This window comes from Trifolium pratense, linkage group LG2 (assembly GCF_020283565.1).
Source record: "Trifolium pratense cultivar HEN17-A07 linkage group LG2, ARS_RC_1.1, whole genome shotgun sequence".
Lineage (NCBI taxonomy): Eukaryota > Viridiplantae > Streptophyta > Magnoliopsida > Fabales > Fabaceae > Trifolium > Trifolium pratense.
This window is the reverse complement of record NC_060060.1, coordinates 53,895,328-53,910,794: the sequence shown is the minus strand read 5'-3', so window position 1 is coordinate 53,910,794 and position 15,467 is coordinate 53,895,328. Positions and strand designations below refer to the sequence as shown.

Genomic DNA, 15,467 nt, shown 5'->3' with positions numbered 1-15,467 from the left:
ATCATCAATAACATTATAACAAATACGAATTTTACAAAATTTACCGTTAGATTGAAAGTTTATTTCATATAGAGCAATCATAATTTTTTTTTAAAATAAATTAAAAATCTTTTTATATTTCATTGAAACCCATCAAAATTTGTAGGTACCCACTGAATATGAGTAAAATTGTCATCCCGATTTAAGTCATCTAATAGTAGTATTTATTTGTAGCTTCTGAACCAAAGCCTTAAAACTCAACACCATTATTGCAATAGTATTTATTTGTAGCTTCCAAGTTAAACCATGTCTTCATCTTGAATGAATGTACCAACTTCACTCTCTTATCAATTCATCTCCTTTCAAAACTCTCACATTTTTACTATTGCAATAATGGTGTTGAGTTTTAAGGCTTTAGTTCAGAAGCTACAAATAAATACTACAAATTAATACTACTAATTTTTAGTATAAGCGGGGTGGGTTCGGGGACGAGTTCGGGGTGAGAATCAATGTACACGTTTCCCCCCAACCCCATCTTTTGAAATCGGGGAAAATCCGAACCCAAACCCAGCCAACTCGGATTTTCCCCGTCAAAATGGGTATGGTTTGGGCGGGTACCCACATATATAAATTTTATTAACATGCCTGGTCAGAATTTGGTTGGCAAAATTACACTGCGGGTCCTTTATCTTTTTTTTTTTAACACTTTGGTCCTTTATTTTTTTTGTAACATTTTGGTCCTTTATCTTTTATTTGTAACACTTTGGTCATTTATCTTTTTTATTTGTAACATTTTAGTCTTTTTTTTTTGTAACATTTTGGTCCTTATCTTATTTATTTATAAAAAATAAAGGACATAAATATTACAAATAAAAAATAATAAAGGATAATAGTATTACAAATAAAAAATAAAGGATCAAGTATTACAAAAATAAAAAACCAAAATGTTAAAAAAAATAAAATAAAACACCTGCAGTATAATTTTACCGAATTTGGTTCAATTAATCAAAAAGAAAAAGAAAAACTTGAACGCCGACGAGAAAATAAGAACTTTTCCGTTCAATTTACCTTTACGATTTATAAGCGTTTTAACAAAGACAAAACTTAACACAGAGGAGAACAACACTTGTAGCATAAGCGAAGAAGAAGTTCTTTTTTCCAAACGCGTTGCCAAACAATCTTAACTCAACTAAACCCTACACACACCATTTTCACCTTAACCGCCAATTTTGACCCCAAAACAAAGACGCTAGCTCCTGCTTCAAGCAACGTGTGTCGCACCAGAGGTGGCGCTGCTACAATCGCCACCTCGTATCTGCGATTCCAATTTCACAATCGATTATTCGATCTATAATCTATCTCTCCGATCAGTGTTACTGATTTGGTAAAGTGCGTTTGTGTTTGTGTAATAGAGAGGTAGAGATGTGGGTGTTTTACCTGATCTCGCTTCCTCTAACAACGGGAATGGTGCTTTTCACGTTGAGGTATTTCGCTGGTCCAGATGTTCCTCGATACGTGCTTTTCACCGTTGGATATACTTGGTTCTGTTCTCTTTCGATCATCATTCTTGTCCCTGCTGATATTTGGGCGGTAACGTTTCTTTTCCGATGCCTTGTTTTTCAGTTCTGTTTTTTATCATTTCACATTAGTTGATTTCGTTTTTATTAGAAATTTTGAGCTTCAATTGTTCTGCTATATAATCTGTTGTAATGGAATTTTAGGAATTTTTTGCATGTTTTTCCTCTTGAAGGTTATGGCTAGAAAAACAATGTTGAATTGGATGGTTTGATTAGTATAGAAAATTAGAAACAAAATTGAAAACATTTTTTGTAGGTATGGTTAGTTCTTCCCTTACTTGGTTTGCTTTACAACTGAGCAATGAATGCATGGGTTATATGAGAGATTTGTATGGCCTTGGGTAAAGATGCTGGTAAGAGGTAACAGTGTATAGAGGTGAGTGGCAAAGAGGATGGATTATAGTTGTTGTTGTTTTTGTCAAGTAGCCTAGTGGTCAGGATTTCAGCCTTTAAGGTGAATAAGTGGGGAATCCCGGGTTTGAATGTCAACCCCTACATATTGCAATGTACCTACCAACTGAGCTATGTTCACGGGGGACAAACAATGGAACAAAATAATACACCACTCAGCCAAAGCTTAGACCCAACCGAACTGAGCCGGCGGCAGCGCACATGCCTGTGGTGGTCAAGAGTGAGTGCGTGGATTATAGTTAACACTTCCTTAATAATGTTATTTGTCTTAGAGGAAACCTAAACTTTCAAAAGGGGCTTGTATTGTACATGGTGAAGTTGTGAATAGTTGGTTTTTGAGCTAGAAACTAGGAGAAAAATTTAATCATTATTTATTTATAACATTGGAATGATGTACTTTAGGTTAGTGTCAAAACTCCAAAATTTGGACAAAAATTGTGCTGCCTCCTTATATGTATTGACCAGACATCTTCATGCCTTTTTATTTTGTTTTTAAGCTTGTGTCAGTTAAATCAGTTTTTTTCTGCTGCATTTCGTTCCTATTCGGTTCAATTTGACTGTTATTTGGCTAATAATGAGTTTTTTATTCTTCCTTCGAGCGGTAGATTTTTGGAACTTTATATTGTTTTAAGGTGAAAAAAGTTGTGGTTGATTGAATAAATGTGTGTGCATTATTTCATTTATTAATTGTGTTTCTATGAAACTTTCAGACGATAGCTTCTCACAATGAGAATGGAGGTATTTCTTTCTTTTGGAGCTGGTCATATTGGAGTACATTTTTGCTTACTTGGTACGCCAATTTAAAGTTTGTGATTATATGTTTGCATCACTTTCACATCCTTTTATTCTGCCTACTCCAAAGTCTTTCAGCTAGTTTGGTTTATCATGGGATAATTGCTTTGCTCCCTCAATGACCTAAACTCAAACATTCCTCCAGGATCCTTGTTATTAGTCTGTGGACTGCACACCTTGTTATGTATCTAATCTAATTTTGTAATGTCATCAAGCCGAAGTAACAATTTAATGTAAATCATCAACAAATTTGAATATATTTATGCTGTGTTGTGTTCCTTTGGTATCTCTAGTATTGAACTTCCTTATACATAAGGGGTCCGTTTGATTCGCTAAAAAATAAGGGACTGGACAGGACAACTGTAGTTGTACTGTGTTTGATTGTAAAACTGTTTCAGGAACTGGACAAACTGGGAAGCAATGGACAGGACAAAAACAGAATTTTTTGTACCTCACTAAACCACAGCACAACTTTTTGTCCGCAGTACAAGTTGTCTAAAATGCCAAAATACCATTTTATTAACAAAATATCGTATAAGACAAAAAAATGTTCAATATCTCAAAAGTTTGTTTTGTGCTGTTCTGTCATGTGTTGTGCTGTTCTGTCTTGTACTGTTCTGTCCAGTACTTACCCTTTAACAAATCAAACACACTCAGGTGTGAATGTATGTTAACATTTTTCTACTACAAAACAGATTTTGGGTTACACTTACACCGGAAGTAGTAATGAATAACAATTACATAAAATTTTGTTTATTTTGTGTATGCAGTGTATTTCTAAATTGTTTAATATGCTTGTCTACATTTTAATCATGATATTGCAAGGAAATATTTAATTAGTTTTTACAGATCAGAGATGCAATTTCCTCATATTTAAATTATTTATCCTAAGCAGGGCTGTCGTGCCCCTTATTCAGGGTTTTGAAGATGCTGGGGATTTCACTGTATCAGAAAGATTGAAGACTAGTGTACATGTTAACTTGGTCTTTTATCTAATTGTGGGATCCATTGGTCTTTTCGGAATTATTCTTCTCATTATGATGCACAGGACCTGGTTAGTTCTCATCCTCTTAGCCTTAATTGTTTTATGTTAAGAGTTCCACGTTGGATGACATATGGCTTGAACATAACTTTATAAGTGGGGATAATCCTCGCCTTGAAAGCCGGTTTTGTAAGGGTTGAGTTAGGCCCAACCCAAATTCTTAGATTTTGTTAATTGTTGATTTTAGCATCATGTTAGCTCCAAATCATTGCTTCTTGGACTCTTCCCCCCCCCCCCCCCCCCCCCCCCCCCCTCTCTCTCTCCTGATGTATTGAAATTTAACTTGAGCCTGTGCATGTGTCTGTGAATAATGAGATTATTTAAGAGAGTTCTGTAAAATAGTTATCTGTCCGATAAAGCTCTGCATTTGCAAGTTCAGATTTCAATCTAATTTGTTTAGTCTTTTGACATCTGTGCATTTACTCTGTGAGGCTAACACAGTTTCTATGAGGGTGTTAAAAAAAATCTCAATATAATAAGATCTTGAGTAAACAATAATATAGATAAATGCATTATGAAAAAGTTGCGAGGTCATTTGAAATAAAGTATAGTTGTTTTTATGGGTACTAAACTATGCAGGGGCTAGGGAAAGCCATTAGAGTGGTGCCCAACTTCCTTTGGGTCTACATTAGGAGACCTGAGAAGGGAGGGGGAAGTGGTCGGGTGTTCCAGTAGTGTTGAACCTCAGTACCAGGAACTTCTAGACTGTGTGTTTGGATATCTAATAGAGAATAAAATGATGCGTATCAAGGTAAAACAGAATAAAGTGAAATGGACTATTTGGATATTTTTATGATGGAATGGAGAAAAATGTTTCAACCCAATACCCTCAAGTTGTAGGGGAAGACAAATTGAGGTATTGGTTGGAACGGGATGAAGTGCACTTCATCGTGTTCCATTTATTTTTGAAAAAGTTCATCGTGTTCCATTATATTCAATCCTTTTTCAAAAAATCCAAACAATGGAACCTATCATGATTTCATTCCATTCTTTTTCCTTGCATCAATCCAATCATAATCGTAAGCATGTGTTTCGATCAAGTGTGAACTAGGCTCATGGAATACAAAAGTTACAGATCTTAATTGTATATGTAAGTCATGGCTCTCGATAATCAGTGGCATGTATTATTTGTCAAGTCATAAACTCATAAATATCTGCTCACTTCCCAACTATTTGTCTATTTTTTGTCATGGTTGACAAGTTAGCATGAAATAGGACTTTTTTCACTTGTATTTGTCTGTTTACTTTTCAGTTTTAAAATGAAGCCATTCTTTTTTAGGAATGATTTATAGTTGTTTGATACTTCTGTAAGCAGGGGTGGGAGTCTTATGGGATTTGCCATGACTTGCTCAAATACTTTTGGACTTGTTACTGGTGCATTTCTTCTTGGCTTTGGTTTAAGTGAAATTCCTAAAAGCATTTGGAGAAATGCTGATTGGACCACCCGCCAGAAAGTTCTTTCCCACAAAATTGCCCAAATGGCTGTCAAACTTGATGATGCCCACCAAGATCTTTCAAATGCTATTGTTGTAAGTGTTTCATTCAAGTTGCGTGTAAAATATATTTTGCAATTTTACTGTGGAGAAGACATTATTGTGAATTGATCTATAGAATGTTTTGGTTTTTAATAGAGGCCAACTTAGTTATTTAGTCTATGCAACCAAGCCATCTACAGTCTAAATAGACAAGGCTTGGTTGTGGCTGCTTTCCTAGTGCACATATACAGTGTGGAAAATTTGTTATTCTTTCGATTTGAAGAATATAGAACCACATTTTCTTGTTTATGATTCGTGTCGTAGTGTTATTAAAAAGAACCGCCTTCTCTAGCTGTCTTAAACCAGTTGGCTTCCTTTCAAATTCCATATACATTGGAAATATTAATTTTGAAACTCATACTGAGCAGAAAATATGCATCATGGCATGGTTATGATGCAAAATAAGAATTGCTTGCTTTTGAGTTGCTCTATTTTCAAAGTAATCTTGCAACCTGCCCCCAAAACAGACACGTTTCTTGGAACTTAATGATTGTATATTTGTATAGGTTGCCCAAGCAACTTCCAAGCAGATGTCCAAGCGGGATCCTTTGAGACCTTATATGAATGTCATTGACGATATGCTTGCTCAAATGGTATTGAGCACTTGAGACCTTATTTGATTAAGGATTTTGGTACAAAATCTGTATTGCTATCTCCGTTTAGACATAACTTTCAATTTTTCAGTTTAGAGAAGATCCGTCCTTCAAACCGCAAGGTGGACAATTAGGGGAAAATGATATGGATTACGATACAGATGAGAAGTCAATGGCAAAACTAAGGCGTCATCTTCGGAATGCTCGCGAGGAGTATTATAGATACAAAAGGTAAGCATGTGATGATGTGATCAATTTGGTCTCTAGTGGTGTCATGTGTTCTTGAATCCTGTACAGCATTTATGGTAAATTCAATTGTTGTGTTTTTACAATGAGGAAAATATTTAATAGATCTTTTAGTTATTTGTTTTTGTTCTGCATGTCACTGATAATGCCTACATCTTATTCATTATATTAGTGAAAATCCAATTTCTGATATGTTTCTTCACTTGACACACACTTATACTTTTTTGATGTCTTTTTCTTTTTAATTTTGTGTACTACTGAATCTTACAATTGGTCTAATTAATAATTATGCTCATTAATTTCATTCTTTTGGTTTTACTTGGATCATGAAGAGTTCCATCTTTGCTTCCTAGCATCTATTAATTGAAAGATACCTTGTAAAATCTAGCTTTCTTTATAGTGGTGAAGTAGATTACTTCTTGTCTCTTTCAGAATGATTCATATACTTCTTGTCTAGTTTTCCATTGATTCACAGATTACTTCTGCCAAATCTTTACAACAAAGGCACCTTAGATTTCCTTCAGCGATAGTCAAAATTTATTTGATATTGTTGCTTTTGCAGTGAGTATATAACTTATGTGCAGGAAGCCCTTGAGTTGGAAGATACAATAAAGAATTATGAACGCCGCAATTCAACTGGATGGTTTGCTCCGAATTTTGTTTTCTGCTTTGTTGGTTTGGGACGATATTTTAATATCCTATAGTATATTGCAGTCCTAGAACCCTCACCTTACCCAAATTTTCATGCTATAATTTCAGGGAATATAATTCAAGCATCAGACCTGATCGGACTGGCAAGTTGGGGTCCTTATTTGATACTTTGGGTAACTACGAGAATGTTTCTCCACTGTATCTGGAATAGCTTGGACTTTTTTCTTTTCTTTTTTTTATTTATTATTATTTGCAATGCTCTTTCTTTTATGATGCCTCGTGAACATTACCTTTTCTGTATAATAATAATATATTAACAAAATATAATGCTCTATATTCGACTTGCTCAGACATTTACTATGTATAAATTGACCTCCTTAGGTTTTGAAATAAGAGAAATTTGAATACAGTAGTGACAAACCTAGTGAGAAGTCATTATATTTGCTCATACATATGTTGTTTTTGGCATAAAAGCTTCTTGAGTTTTATCTCACTTTTAGCTAGCCTTTCTCGAATTAGGTTTTTTGGTACATGTTATTTTGCATTATTTGATCATGCAAGGATAAATCCTCATTCTTTCTTTTTTGAATAGAGAATATTTTGGTTGGAGGCATTGAAATTTTGGTTCTGAACTAATTGTGTTTCTTTGCAGAATTTTTTTGGAAATGCATTTTAAGGAAGCAAGTTGAAAAGGGCTTTGCTATTTTACTTGGCATCATGTCTGTTGCAATTCTTTTAGCAGAGGCTACTCTGCTGCCTAGCATTGATCTATCACTGTTCTCCATTCTTATAAAATCCGTTCGAACACAGGAGCTGCTTGTGCAGGTAGACCAATTCTGTTGAGAGTTTTATTTCATATGATGAACATTTGCTATATGTATGTGTGCCTGTATGTATATAAAATGTGCTTCTACATTCTTATAAAATATGTCGGGACACATGACATGCTTGTGCAGGTAGACTCTTGGAGTTTTTTGTTCTTCCTATGTTGGACATTGAAATGCTGTATATACATGTAAAATATTTTTCACCTTTTCAAAGAGTTTTCGGTGAAGATTTTGTTGTGAAATTGTTAAAGTTATTGGAGTTAGATAAGAAGAGGAGAGAAATAATAATAACTTTGAATATTGTTGATAATAACTTGATACAAAAGACTAAACATTAACCCCTATTTATAGGGTTACATGTCCCCTCCTAATTCTAAATAAATTGGAAAATTAGGAAGAAAATCATAATAAATAATCCTAGGAGATAAACTAAGATGTTACATAATATCAGGATAACATTTTAAAAAAACTTTGGAAATCAGATAACATTTTAAACAAAATTGACATCTATCCCATCTCATATAAACTTCTTTTTGATTTAGATGGCCTTTGTCATGTATTGGTCAACATCATATGCGATTTTCTTCTAATATGGGTGTGTCTGTCTCTCTTATGAAATAAAATTTCTGTTCTTTGGGATGGGTGTGTCTGTCTCTCGTATGAAATAAAATTTCTGTTCTTTTGGCTTAGGGACATACATCTTATGCAAACAAATTGCTAATGGAATCTCACATAATGTGTCTTTGCTTCAATAAAATGCTTTTGATTCTACATTGCTACTTCTTATTTGAAATGAAGACAAACTTCTTTTGAATCTCATGTCAATGTTCTGCACTTCTGCTCAACTATTTTAGCATCACAGATGCATTCATTCCAATTTAGAGCTCAGTATCCCTTAACTGGAAAATATAACGATCTATTTTTAATGATGTGAATCATGTACCGTGATATATTTTTTGTTCACACTCTGATCTTTGTGATTGTGAGATTGTATGAAATCACTAACCTTTAATTTCTTGTGCAGGCATTTGCTTTTGTTCCACTCATGTACATGTGCATCTGCACATACTATTCTTTGTTCAAAATCGGAATGTTGATGTTTTACTCACTGACGCCCAGACAGACCAGCTCAGTTAACTTGCTTATGATATGCTCGTAAGTTTTTTATTTTTATGTTGCCACTGCTCGTATTTGTTTGTTGAGTTGCCTATGTTTTCAAATACTCAAATGAATACCAGTTATATTTAAATCCTATTTTTTTTCCAGGATGGTTGCCCGTTATGCCCCCCCTGTATCATACAACTTCCTCAACCTCATTCGCCTTGGTCCTGATAAAGAAACTATATTTGAAAAGGTAGTCTCATGAATTCTTTGACCTGTCAATTCCCTTTAAAGTATTATTTTTCTTGTCTAATCTAACAAAACTGTACACGGATGTGATACCATGTATTACTGTCTGTTATGTTATTTCTTTTTCATGGTTATCTCTTTGGCATAAACATCAAAATACTTTTTAATTATCCAAACCATCAAGAGGAGATTAAAGTTTAGTATTGTTCATAATATGTCATTGTACTAATTCTACTGACACCTGATGCTTTGTTTCCACAATTCATTATGTACAAAGTTTTTATTATTTTAAATTGTAAACTATTGGAACAATTGCGAAAGAATTTTATCAGGGACATGTGAAGTGAGGCCATGTGACACAACCAAAGACATAGCGCTAACATGCATGCGAAGTAAAATATCATTAAAATGTAACATTTCATATGCATGTGGGATTCGAATAGTAGCCACACCTCAAGAAGCTCCGCAAAAGCTCCAGAAAAGTCCCATTGAACAGCTTTTTAAGAAGCTCCATGTGTTTTCGTTGGTGTGAAATAAGCTGCACTTTTTATTAATGGCTTTCTTCAAACATTGTTTGGCACAATTTCTTATCTTAAGGAGTAGACAAGTCCAAAATAAGCTGGGCAAACACTCCCATAACGCACTCAATTATTTCATTAAATTTATAGACGAAAGTTTATTTCATTCTTACTGTTTCTATTTTTGTCCTACATAAGATAACCTATTTTTCTTAGTTTTGTTGAATTTGTTTTTATTTTACACGTCTTTTCTATATTTGTTTCATTATAACTTCTCTCATTTGTGCTTGACTTAGCTAGCAACTGCTAAATTATCTGATCTTTTTCCCAAGAACATTTTTGCACCTTTCCTTCTTTTATTTAACTTACTGCACAATTTATCTATGATTGCAGCGAATGGGGAATATTGACAATGCCGTCCCTTTATTTGGGGATAAGTTTAACAAAATTTATCCACTTATTATGGTTACATACACACTTTTGGTAGCAAGCAACTTCTTTGACAAAGTATTTGATTTTCTGGGGAGCTGGAAGAGATATATTTTTAAAACCGAAGCTGAGGATATGGATGGTTTGGATCCATCCGGCATAATTATTTTACAAAAAGGTATCAAAAGAAAATTTCCATTGTTTGTTAAAACTTTAGTTCAATCTGGTAAATGATAAATCATATATGATTTGATGAATGCTGACTGATTGGTTCTGTTTTATTTGTAGAGCGGTCTTGGCTTGAACAAGGGCGCAAAATCGGGGAAGAGCAAGTTGTTCCACTTGCAAGGAATTTCAATGGATTAGATATCGAGTCGGGCAATAATCATAGGGTATGTAGACATACCTCAAAAAGTGGAAGCAATGCTGTCTCAATTGTTTTCTGTTATGTATCATATCCAATTTAACCTAATGCGTTCTTTGGCTGCAATGTATGACATTTGGAACTACTACTTTCTTTTGGTATTATAGTATTACTCATCTTATACCCTGTGTTTCTTCAGGGGAGGAACAGTGTTGAATTGAAGACAACTTCCGATTTAATTACCGAAGAAGTGAATGGAGGTATATCCAAAACATTGGATGAAGAGACACGAAGATATGGCTCGAGCAGAGAAGCCATAAGCAACAAGTATGCTGAAATTAGAGCGCAGGGTGGGCCATTATCTAAATTGAAGACAGAAGAGAAAAAGGTAGCATCTTATTCTGTGCTTGATGAAGGCAATACTAATTCTAGAAATTCAGCTGGAGCACCATCTTCAGGTTTGGCTTCGACATGGCAAACAATGAAGACGGGCTTTCAAAGTTTCAAGTCCAACATAGGGGCCAAAAAGTTTTTACCTATACGGCAAACAGAGGAAAATACAGTCTCTCGTGTGTCCTCATCTGAGTCCCTCGATGAGATATTTCAAAGACTCAAACAGCCATCTTTGGACCAAGTTATTTACAATGACGAGGACTGAGATGTAAACCGATACTTGTATTCCTTCTAGGTCATATTCATCATTTGGCAAGAACTTACAGGTGTAAAGTGTTATTTTGGATTGACAATGCAGGTCCATATTATCATGTACAGATATGGGAAATTTTTAATGCTCTGCTTAGAAAAACAATACTGAATTCCCCATTGCAGCCTAAAGATGAAAAAATAGGCTACAATATAGAAACTCAATACATTACAAATCAATGTAACACAAACTAGCTGATCCTTAGAATTTAGAAACAATACTTAAAAATTGTACCAGTAGACAGCATAACTGATGTTTTGCCGGGCTTGTATTCATAGTTTCATTTCAGACATTACTTTTCATCGTGCCCTCCACACGTGCAAGTTTCCCTGCATGTGGCTCGTATCGCTTTCCGAGGAGCTGCCTGTGACTCAGCTATTAAAAAACCTCTAATATATTTAGAGTATATTTTCGGACGACATAAATTGTTAGGAAGTCAGAAGTATAGTTTCAGATGACAAAAAATTAATATTTGTTTGTCTTGTAAATCCGAACTCAGTTGGTGGTTGGAGAGTGTTTTTCCCTTCGATTTCTCTCCTTCCTCAATTGTCTCCATCTCTCTCCTCTAAATCTTGGCCATTAAATCAACCCAATGGATGATAAACTAAAATGCAAAAATACATGTTATACTTACAATAAAGTTATTCTTTCTCTTCCTCTTCCACAACAAAATCTGCAATAAAAAAATCCAAAACAAGGTTGTCAGCGCTGCAATAGCAATATCAACATGCTTTGATTTAGTGATACAATATCAAATACTATTGTTCTTGTTTCTTATTTTTTCTGGTATACATAGTAATTTGAAAACAAAACCAATTCATTTATTCAATCAATATAAAACTTTTACAGCCATCCATAAACCCCTTTTACAACCATTGACCAAACTTGTACAAACAATATCACAATCCCTTTTCACATTTTTATCATTAACTTGCTGGGTGTTTTCCATCGTTGTCGATCGCCGTGTCAGCTGCCGTCATTTTTTTGTTGCGGACCGCCTCACCAGCAGTCGTCGTGTCACCGACCACCTCATACCCCGCCGCTAAGTCGCCGGTCACTGGTCACCTAGAATAAGTTATTTTCCCTATGGATTGAATTTGGATTCTCCCATATGATTCACTCTTAAAAAAAATATTAATCACTTATACTCAATCAATTGTGTCTGCTTAAAATTATAGCAAAATAACACACATGGATGATTCAAAGAATGCAAAAGTTTGCCATTTATTTTATTTTTTTACAACGAAGCTGAGTATCGAACCTAACCTAGTGGCTTAAGATTTTGCCATTTATGTTGATGGATAAAATAAAAACAATAACATAGTATACAATTCAATAACCTAAACAAAAAAAACTGGAATTTCTAATACGATCCACAATGAATCATCAAACAAAATATGATACATCTGCATATGTAACCATATACATCATATCCACCTTCATGTCCTTGAATTCACCACAGTTTCCTCTGTATCCTTTCTCCTTAGTTTTAGTACCTTGGACCAAAAGCCATCTTTCTTTCTTCCCCTACCACCACCAACAACATCCCTATCTCTAACTCGATTCCTCGAAACAACAGCAAGCGACTTACTCTTCTTCAAATTCAAAGCATGATTAAAACTTATCATGCAAGAAGCCGAACCGGTCGCATGTGAAGCATTCCGACGAAAGCGTCTACTACGCGAAGATCCATGATTTGTTGAACCATCATCAATAGCTTGAGGAGTAGCAGGTGAAGAAGGAGAACAATAGTAAAGAGATTCAATAGGGTTCTTAGTATATAGCTGTGAAAGTTTATCTCTTAAACAAGAAGAACAAACACCTGGTAATTGTTTATCATTTGGATGCTCTTTGCACCTTACTCTTGATGCTTCTAATTCACACCAATTCATTTGATTCATTGTTTAATTCTAACTTTTTTTGATTGGATATGAATGTGCTCGTGTGTTATGTTTATTTATAATACATGTTTGGTCAAAGAAATAATGTGTTGAAATACAACAATAATACAATGGACTATGACTCAGAAGGTTCCTGTTTTTATATTTTCTATAATTGCTGCTTTTATAAATTAAATTAATTTTTGGCAGGATATGGAAAATGTAATAATAATTATTATTGAATATCAGAACGAGATTATTGTGTTATGACTGCGTTCAATGTAATACATCTTTTCTTAATTTGTTTTTTAAATGCTAATCTCTAACGAAATCTGTAATTGAATTTGAAAGCGACCGGCAAACAAACCTGGTAATAGTATTTTTACTTTAAGGGATAAAATGTTCAGCCACCACTTTTCTAAACAGCGTGAGATATAACTCACTTCACTCTTACCACAACACATAAAACATTGTAAGACAAGAGTATAAACAAAAGAAGAAAGTCGATGATACAAATATAAAATGTTTCGACGGATACATCTTGTAACAAAGGATTTGAGTCAACGATTAATTGTTTTTGCCTCATAATAATGTGCAATGTATAACCCGTTCAAAGATGTTTTATACCAATTAACTCTAACAATCTCTACCTTAATTGAAAATGATACATCAACGTTTATTGTCTACACTGACGATCATATATCAAAATGACTATCATATTCTACCATAAAGAGCATAATACACTTGAAACCAAACAACTCCAAGAACATCTACATGTATAATTAATTAGTTAATTTGCTTAAAATTGAGGTCTAGGATTATTATTTATTTTTACAATAAAGGGAAAAAGCCCAGAGAGAAAAAATTAAGAAATTAAAAATGGATATTTATAGGCATGCAAGTTTCGGAAATATCACAAAAAGAAGTTTTGGAAGCTCACTGGGAGGATTCTCCAAAACCATAACCTTTAAATCACCTAATTAGGAAAATGCTAAAGCCTGCAAGTCAGTTAACACACCTATTGCCCTAGAGCAAAGTATGATTAATTTGGACAATGTCATCTCAAACTAAGCAAATTACGAATGTGGTGAACCAAAATTGAGATATTCCCATTAAACTTGTAATTATTGGAGATCATATCTATAAGAATCTTATAATCGCTTTCCACATCGAGATATATATTCTTCTGCAAAGTCATCTACTATAAGCCTCACATTTTAGCATATAAGTCAGTAAAATAAGATGTAAGCTCATGATGAAAAGATTGTTAACAAACATGTCTTTTAGCTTGTAAGTTGTAAGACATAATCTATAAGTCAGTTTTTGGATCTTGCCAAACAGGCCCTTAATATGTGGAAGTTGAATAAATTTGATTGGAATGTGGTGGAAGGATAAACATAAGACTTGGGACTTAGGAAATATTGAAGTGTGAATTAAAAAAAGTGGGAGAAATTCCACATTAATAAGATTACACTCCTTATTAGTGTTTATATATATCCTTATGTGACCACTTCGAACCCCCAAGGGGTACTCCGTTTTGTAAACTACTCTTGAACATCACACAAACTACTCTTAACCATCAAACGCGTGCGCCGCCATCCATCTGGCTCTAATCGGGATGGGCTCGGTGATAGTTATTTTTTGTCACAAAAATTAAAAAATAATTATTTATTTTTTAATTAATACTTACGTGTGATTTAAACACATGTTAAATGTGCGCTGACTCATTAATGATCACACGCGTGCGTCGTCGTTCGTCCGGCTCGGGACAGGACGGGCTTGGTGATGTGTTATTTTTTTGTCACAAAAATTAAAAGTTATTTATTATTATTTTTTTTAATTAATACTTACGTGTGATTTAAACACGTGTTAAATATGCGTTGACTCATTAATGATCCAATACGCGTCTGTTCCACCTTATATGTGCGGATATCGGCCAAATATATCCATTAAAGTATAATTATAATTATGTGTAAAATTCTAAAAGAACTAAAATTTTGAGACGGACGAAGTAATTTAATAAGAAATCACCTAAAAAACAATAATTGTATAATTGACTATTTTGATATTGCGACTAAGGTCAGTCTCATAAATATAACAATTTGCTCCGTCAAATTGACGAAGAAATTTCAAACTTTAAACAGTGTTCCAAAACACAATTGATTTCATACGTAGATTATGTCCAGTCCACATACTCAATGTCATTTTTAGAATTAACTAAATTTCGTGAAATTAAGTTTATAATTAAAAAATTATTTGTCATTTATGAGAAGTTTTGTATAAATTCATAGTGTGGTGAATACTAAATCATTTTAAAAGAACATGATTACTTATTCAAAATTTCACGTTGACTCTTATAATAGTTTTTAAGTTGAGGCTATGTATAAGCTTTTTCACGTCAAAATAAGTTATTTAGTTTAGTTTAGAAATGCATGGTGAAATTAATTATTCATTGGCAAATCGAACGTGTTACAATAGACTACGTATGATTTGATCAAAAAAATAATAGACTACGTATATATGATAGAACATTATAAAAATAATAATAATAATAATAATAATAATAATAA

General features: G+C 33.8%; 2 protein-coding genes across 3 annotated transcripts; one reads left to right on the top strand and one right to left on the bottom strand.

The window, feature by feature from the left end:
• The first annotated feature begins 956 nt into the window (after positions 1–956).
• On the top strand, positions 957–11,082 carry LOC123906239 (LMBR1 domain-containing protein 2 homolog A-like). 2 transcript variants are annotated; one of them, XM_045956104.1, is made up of 14 exons: positions 957–1,569; positions 2,678–2,757; positions 3,655–3,813; positions 5,117–5,330; positions 5,843–5,929; positions 6,021–6,160; positions 6,738–6,818; positions 6,935–6,999; positions 7,479–7,651; positions 8,678–8,808; positions 8,920–9,007; positions 9,915–10,128; positions 10,239–10,342; positions 10,514–11,082. In XM_045956104.1, the coding sequence occupies exons 1-14, from the start codon at positions 1,402–1,404 to the stop codon at positions 10,970–10,972; spliced, it is 2,163 nt and encodes a 720-aa protein (XP_045812060.1). In that variant the 5' UTR covers positions 957–1,401; the 3' UTR covers positions 10,973–11,082. The 2 variants fall into 2 exon arrangements, with proteins under 2 accessions (XP_045812060.1, XP_045812061.1); XM_045956105.1 differs by lacking the exon at positions 957–1,569 and having other exon boundaries at positions 3,677–3,813.
• A 1,190-nt stretch (positions 11,083–12,272) lies between these two features.
• LOC123906238 lies at positions 12,273–13,024 on the bottom strand. Its single transcript, XM_045956103.1, has one exon. The coding sequence runs from the start codon at positions 12,916–12,918 to the stop codon at positions 12,457–12,459; it is 462 nt and encodes a 153-aa protein (XP_045812059.1). The 5' UTR covers positions 12,919–13,024; the 3' UTR covers positions 12,273–12,456.
• Positions 13,025–15,467: the final 2,443 nt, after the last annotated feature.

Bases quoted from the DNA above. Each gene is read 5' to 3' on its own strand.
- LOC123906239 (XM_045956104.1), top strand. From the start codon at position 1,402: ATGTGGGTGTTTTACCTGATCTCGCTTCCTCTAACAACGGGAATGGTG. The intron at 2,758-3,654 runs GTACGCCAATTT...TATCCTAAGCAG, and splicing joins AGTACATTTTTGCTTACTTG to GGCTGTCGTGCCCCTTATTC. The intron at 5,331-5,842 runs GTAAGTGTTTCA...ATATTTGTATAG, and splicing joins ATCTTTCAAATGCTATTGTT to GTTGCCCAAGCAACTTCCAA.
- LOC123906238 (XM_045956103.1), bottom strand. From the start codon at position 12,918: ATGAATCAAATGAATTGGTGTGAATTAGAAGCATCAAGAGTAAGGTGC.